The 7,012-nt window shown below is 49.8% G+C and overlaps 1 protein-coding gene across 1 annotated transcript; it reads right to left on the bottom strand.

The window, feature by feature from the left end:
- Positions 1-391: 391 nt before the first annotated feature.
- On the bottom strand, positions 392-2,570 carry LOC119328483 (protein MONOCULM 1-like). Its single transcript, XM_037601462.1, has one exon. It carries the CDS (start codon positions 2,190-2,192, stop codon positions 912-914), a length of 1,281 nt encoding a protein of 426 aa, XP_037457359.1. The 5' UTR covers positions 2,193-2,570; the 3' UTR covers positions 392-911.
- Positions 2,571-7,012: the final 4,442 nt, after the last annotated feature.

Here is a 7,012-nt window from a genome sequence, read left to right as displayed (position 1 = left end):
AAGTTGCAACACACCACAGGAGTGATCATTACTACCACATAAACAACATAACAAAAATAACGGACACTAGTTTATGGTTAGTGCTGGGCAAAGCACGCATGATTAGTTATAAATACAAACAACGGCATCAAGCACCAACATTCAAGTCAAATGTAAGATTATATATAGAATGAGGCCGTGCAAGTGAGCTATAGAGCTACAAGATCCTCCTCCTGATCTCCACGCCCAAGAAATTAACTATACAAATGAATAAAGTTTTCCTTTTCATAGAATAAAATAATTGGTGGTCGCAAAAAAGTTCATGGTGCATGGATCCATTTTGCAAGATCACACATCTCACTTAAATAACATGGTAATGTGTGGTGAACAGAAGCAATAGCAACAAATCCGCAAAATCCAAATTAACAAATATATACTGGTGCATTAGGTCCAACAATCATAATCTCCCTAAAGCTTTACTCCAACACGAACTAAGCAAGAAATGAACAACCTAGAAAGAGGAAAAATAGATGAAATTGGTACTTTTACGTTGTAGCAGCCTCACAAGTTTTGACACCTCTAATCCAATGCGATCCCCGTGCATTTCTAAGCTTTCCGATCTTAAATCAACAGTAAATAACCAACCAACCGGGCAGCCAATGAAAAATTAACATCATGCTGATAGCTAGCTAGGGTTAGGGTTTCTTCCTCTTGGCACATTTAATCCAACTAGCTCCTCCTCCAACCAAAATCACCATGAAATCTTACTAATTAAGCAGACAATATTATTGCACCAGTGCAGATCATGTTCATATATATAAGCTCTATATAGAAGGCAGTGAGCAAGCAAACCCTAGGTCACCGTCGTCGACTGTTCGTAGTCGCCGGTATGCATGCATGCACAGAGTAGAAGGCGCGCGCGCCAAAGGCACCTACTGCCACGCCGACACTGACAGCAGCGGCCGCGTCTGCCACCCGAGGAAGCACGCGCCGCGGGACTCCTGCACCAGGTATCCCTCCGACGGGTAGTGCAGCCGCAGCAGTAGCCGTGCCTGCGAAACGGCGAACGCGCTGAGCGGCCGCGCGGCGAACCCAGTGCCGCGTGCGGCGGTAGCCCACCGCTCGAGCCCGCGCCACCACCTCCCGCCTGCGCCCCCCACCGCGGCCTCGATCTCCCTGCCGAGGACCTCCTGCTCCACCGCCAGCCTCTCCCGGCTCCCCGGCGGCACCGTCGCCTCAAGCGCCTCGAACACCGCCGAATAGTGATCCATGGCCACGCCAACACGGCGCGGGAGCTCGTCGATGGGGTCGATCCCTCCTCCGCTCGCCTCCCTTTCGGCAACGGTCACCACGGCGGGGGCCATGGCCTTCACCCACTTCAGGAACGCTGCGAGCTCGTCCTGCCCGCCGAGCTTGTGCAAGAACAGCACGCAGTTCACGGCCAGCGTCTCGTCGGGATGTAGCTCCAGGCTCGAGACAGCGGTGCTTGGGGTGGTGCTCGTGCCGGCGACGTGGTGCGTGCTGGCGGCGCAGGAGAGGAGGAGCGGGGTGAAGTGGAAAGGGAGGTGGATCGAGCGGGCGAAAGCGCGTAGCCGGTTGCCTGTACGAAGGAGTGTGTCGCGGTCGGCGCCAGCGCCGGTGATGCGGACCTCGGGCGGGCCGAGCGCCGGGTCGGCTCGTTCGGCGATCGCCTGGAGGAGTGGCGGCCACTGCACGCCGTGCGCCGCGTCGAGATCGAGGATGTGGACGCGGCGCGAACCCTCCACTGCCTCGAGGATGGCCTGGTTGGCCGTCAGGTGGGCGAACCGCAGGAACGGCGCGATCTGGTTGAACGCCAGGTACGCCCCGGACGGTGCCGGCGCTGTCCCAGCAGGTGGCCGCGGGGAGAACGGCAGCCCGGCCTTGGAGTCCACGCGGAGCACGAGCGCGCGCGCGAAGTGGTACGCGAGGCGGTCGGTGGCGTCGCCGCGCGGGGACGCCGCGGAGAGGAGGATCTCGGCAGCTCGGCGCGCGGCGGCGAGGTCCCCGCGCTGCAGCAGGTCGGCGCAGGCCAGCACGAGGTCCCGCGTGGACGGGGCCGCCGCGAGCGCACGCCCGCCGCCGCCCAGCAAGGCAGCGTCGCGCTCGCCCTCGCCGCTGCTGTTCCTGAGGTCGGCGTTGCTGTTGTTGTTGTCGGTGTCGGAGGACGAGGAAGAGTGGAGTGAGCCGATCATGTCTTCTTCTTCGCTCGCGGCGCCCTGGGACTAGGAGCGTCGTGAGCGGCCGGAGGTGGAGGAGAAGACGGAGACGGAGACGGAGCATGAGGGCGCGCATCTCTGGGGGGGTTTAATAGGGACGATGAGGGCGCACGTCCAGCAGCATCTGGGCTCGCAGCTTCCTTGACAGGACATCATCTGCCAAAAATACACAAGTATGCTGCTGCTGCTAGCTAGCTTGTGCGAGTGAGTGAGAGGGGAGAACCCAGGAGCACCATCACCAGCAACCAGCTACGCTACTACAAATAATGTCAGCCATAGCCTACTAGATGCACTGTGCAAACTCACAGATGAGAGAGGGAGGGAGAGTAGGTATTTTGCTCGGCACCAGTAGTACTGCTTTCTCTCTCCTCACAACCCCTCTCTCTCTCTCTAACTATGTAGAGGGGGAAGGGGAAAGGTGGTGGCGAGGGTGGCGTTGTCTTTTATCTCCTGGACTGTGACGAGGATGATTTGGGTGGGCTAAAGCGCGAGGGGAATCTGAAACATTCCAAGGAATGGTGGGCTCATGGACGAGGTTCATACGCCAGAGCTTAGCTTCTACGACTAGTTACTGCATCTAGAAATACTCATTAATCAGTGGCAGCTTTAGATCGGATAGATAGATGAATGGACACCTGCGTGTAGTAGGGGGCTATTGCTAGCTTAGGGCGAATTGGATTTTGTGGTAGCTTAGTGGTGATCATTGGATATATGTATGTTGTCTCAAATGTTTTTGAGGTGATTCTCTTTCTATATACAAGTAAAACTTGCATCTATCATATCTTACCACAGAATCTATTAAGTCTCGCTAAGCTTTTGACGGTTTAAAAGTTATCAAAAAAATATGAAATAAACAGTGGAGAATCACTCTAATGTCTAAGATGATATAATGGAGGGATTATGAAAATATGCATTTATGAGTCTTCGGCAAAAGAAAAACTTTTCAGCTCACCGCGGCATAAATATATATTGAACTATTTGTCTTTTTATTCACGACATATACAGTCATATTTTTTGAATCGCTCTGTTGGATCATATTATATTACAGGTGTGTTGTTTCGGTATTTTTTTTCTAGGATTTTTGGGAATTTTAATACCGCCTAAAACCTTAACTTGCTCTGTGGTAAGCTATGATAGAAAATTTTGATGCACGTGCTTGGTTGAGGTCGGGGGAACATACGCACATTAGCCTTAATTTTCACTAGAGGCTAACGCGTGCTTGGCCGCGCTGTTGCTCGCGGGGTGACGAGGACACATACTAGGGATAGGGTCACAGGCCTAGCCTAAAGACCCCACCCAAGGACACCATGCACTGCGTATTGGGCCCCTCGATCAAGTAACCGATCATAAGTACTGCAACCTGAGGATCACTCGGAAGATAGCAACCACTCGGAGTCTAGCAGTCCACTCGACCGGTTCATCTCACTTGGAGTACCTGACTCCACTCGGATAGAGAAGACCAGGAGCCTCCTTGAGACTGCAACAGCCAGGACGTGCGTTCACCCCCATCAAATGTAGTTACTGCCGACATTACCAGTAATTGTCGCCCTTAAGACCTTCCTTTAACCCTTAGTTATGGAGGCAATCATCAGGGGTTCGGCGCACTCTATATAAGCACCCCTGGCTACATATCAAGGGTTTGCAATCTCTTGTAATCCATACACTCCAGTCAATCAAGCTCCTGAGCACAGCGACGTAGGGCTATTACCTCCTCCGCGAGGGGCCCGAACTCGTAAATCCGAGTGTAACAGCTGCATCGTAGCTAGACTCCGGCCTCTAATTCGTAACCCCATACACTATTGTCAGACTTGCACCCATGACAGTTGGTGTTGGGGAACGTAGTAATTTCAAAAAAATCCTACGCACACGCAAGATCATGGTGATGCATATCAACGAGAGGGGAGAGTGTCGTCTACGTACCCTCATAGACCGCAAGCGGAAGCGTTATGACAACGCGGTTGATGTAGTCATACATCTTCACGACCGACTGATCCTTAGTACCGAACTTACGGCACCTCCGCGTTCAGCACACGTTCAGCTCGGTGACGTCCCGCGAACTCACGATCCAGTAGAGCTTCCGGGAAAAGCTTCGTCAGCACGACGGCGTGGTGACGGTGTTGATGAAGCTACCGACGCAGGGCTTCGCCTAAGCACCGCTATGATATGACCGAGGTGGATTATGGTGGAGGGGGGCACCGCACACGGCTAAAAGATCAATGATCAATTGTTGTGTCTCCAAGGGGTGCCCCCCTCCCCGTATATAAAGGAGTGGAGGAGGGGGAGGGGGCCGGCCTCCTATGGCGCGCCCCATGAGGAGTCCTACTCCCACCGGGAGTAGGACTCCCCCTTCCAAGTAGGAGTAGGAGTAGGAGAGGAAGGGAGAGAAGAACAGAAGGAAAGGGGCGCGCCGCCCCCCTCCTTGTCCAATTCGGACTAGAGGGGAAGGGGGCACGCGGCTGCCCTGGCTGCCCCTCCTCTTCTCCCACTAAGGCCCATTAGGCCCAATATACTCCCCGGGGGGTTTCGGTAACCCCCCGGTACTCCGATATATGTCCGAAATCTCTCGAAACACTTCCGGTGCCCGAACATAGTCGTCCAATATATCGATCTTTACGTCTCGGCCATTTCGAGACTCCTCGTCATGTCCATGATTATATCCGGGACTCCGAACTACCTTCGGTACATCAAAACACAAAAACTCATAATACCGATCGTCACAGAACTTTAAGCATGCGGACCCTACGGGTTCGAGAACTATGTAGACATGACCGAGACATGTCTCTGGTCAATAACCAATAGCGGAACCTGGATGCTCATATTGGTTCCTACATATTCTACAAAGATCTTTATCGGTCAAACCGAGTAACAACATACGTTATTCCCTTTGTCATCGGTGTGTTAGTTGCCCGAGATTCGATCGCCGGTATCTCAATACCTAGTTCAATCTCGTTACCGGCAAGTCTCTTTACTCGTTCCGTAATGCATCATCCCGTAACTAACTTATTAGTCACATTGCTTGCAAGGCTTATAGTGATGTGCATTACCGAGAGGGACCAGAGATACCTCTCCGACAACCGGAGTGACAAATCCTATTCTCGATCTATGCCAACTCAACGAACACCATCGGAGACACCTGTAGAACACCTTTATAATTACCCAGTTACGTTGTGACGTTTGGTAGCACACAAAGTGTTCTTCTGCTAATCGGGAGTTGCATAATCTTATAGTCATAGGAACATGTATAAGTCATGAAGAAAGCAATAGCAATATACTAAACAATCAAGTGCTAAGCTAACGGAATGGGTCATGTCAATCACAACATTCTCCTAATGATGTGATCCCATTGATCAAATGACAACTCATGTCTATGGCTAGGAAACTCAACCATCTTTGATCAATGAGCTAGTCAAGTAGAGGCATACTAGTGACACTATGTTTGTCTATGTATTCACACATGTATTATGTTTCCGGTTAATACAATTCTAGCATGAATAATAAACATTTATCATGATATGAGGAAATAAATAATAACTTTATTATTGCCTCTAGGGCATATTTCCTCCAGTCTCCCACTTGCACTAGAGTCAATAATCTAGATTACACAGTAATGATTCTAACACCCATGGAGTCTTGGTGCTGATCATGTTTTGCTCGTGGAAGAGGCTTAGTCAACGGGTCTGTAATATTCAGATCCGTATGTATCTTGCAAATCTCTATGTCTCCCACCTGGACTTGATCCCAGATGGAATTGAAGCGTCTCTTGATGTGCTTGGTTCTTTTGTGAAATCTGGATTCCTTTGCCAAGGCAATGCACTAGTATTGTCACAAAAGATTTTCATTAGACCCAATGCACTAGGTATGACACCTAGATCGGATATGAACTGCTTCATCCAAATTCCTTCATTTGCTTCTTCCGAAGCAGCTATGTACTCCGCTTCACACGTAGATCCCGCCACAACGCTTTGTTTAGAACTGCTCCAACTAACAGCTCCACCGTTCAATATAAATACGTATCCGGTTTGCGATTTAGAATCGTCCGGATCAGTGTCAAAGCTTGCGTCGACGTAACCATTTACGACGAGCTCTTTGTCACCTCCATAAACGAGAAACATATCCTTAGTCCTTTTCAGGTATTTTAGGATGTTCTTGACCGTTGTCCAGTGATCCACTCCTGGATCACTTTGGTACCTCCCTGCTAAACTAATAGCAAGGCACACATCAGGTCTGGTACACAGCATTGCATACATGATAGAGCCTATGGCTGAAGAATAAGGGACACTTTTCATTTTCTCTCTATCTTCTATAGTGGTTGGGCATTGAGTCTTACTCAACTTCACACCTTGTAACACAAGCAAGAACCCTTTCTTTTCTTGATCCATTTTGAACTTCTTCAAAACTTTATCAAGGTATGTGCTTTGTGAAAGTCCAATTAAGCATCTTGATCTATCTCTATAGATTTTGATGCCCAATATATAAGCAGCTTCTCCAAGGTCTTTCATTGAAAAACTCTTATTCAAGTATCCTTTTATGCTATGCAGAAATTCTATATCATTTCCAATCACCAATATGCCATCCACATATAATATTAGAAATGCTACAGAGCTCCCACTCACTTTCTTGTAAATACAGGCTTCTCCAAAACTCTGTATAAAACCATATGCTTTGATCACACTATCAAAACATTTATTCCAACTCTGAGAGGCTTGCACCAGTCCATAAATGGATCGCTGGAGCTTGCACACTTTATTAGCACCCTTTGGATCGACAAAACCTTCAGGTTGCATCATATACAACTC

This window comes from Triticum dicoccoides, chromosome 7A (genome assembly GCF_002162155.2).
Source record: "Triticum dicoccoides isolate Atlit2015 ecotype Zavitan chromosome 7A, WEW_v2.0, whole genome shotgun sequence".
In the NCBI taxonomy this organism is placed as follows: Eukaryota; Viridiplantae; Streptophyta; class Magnoliopsida; order Poales; family Poaceae; genus Triticum; species Triticum dicoccoides.
This window is presented reverse-complemented; position numbering and strand designations above follow the sequence as displayed.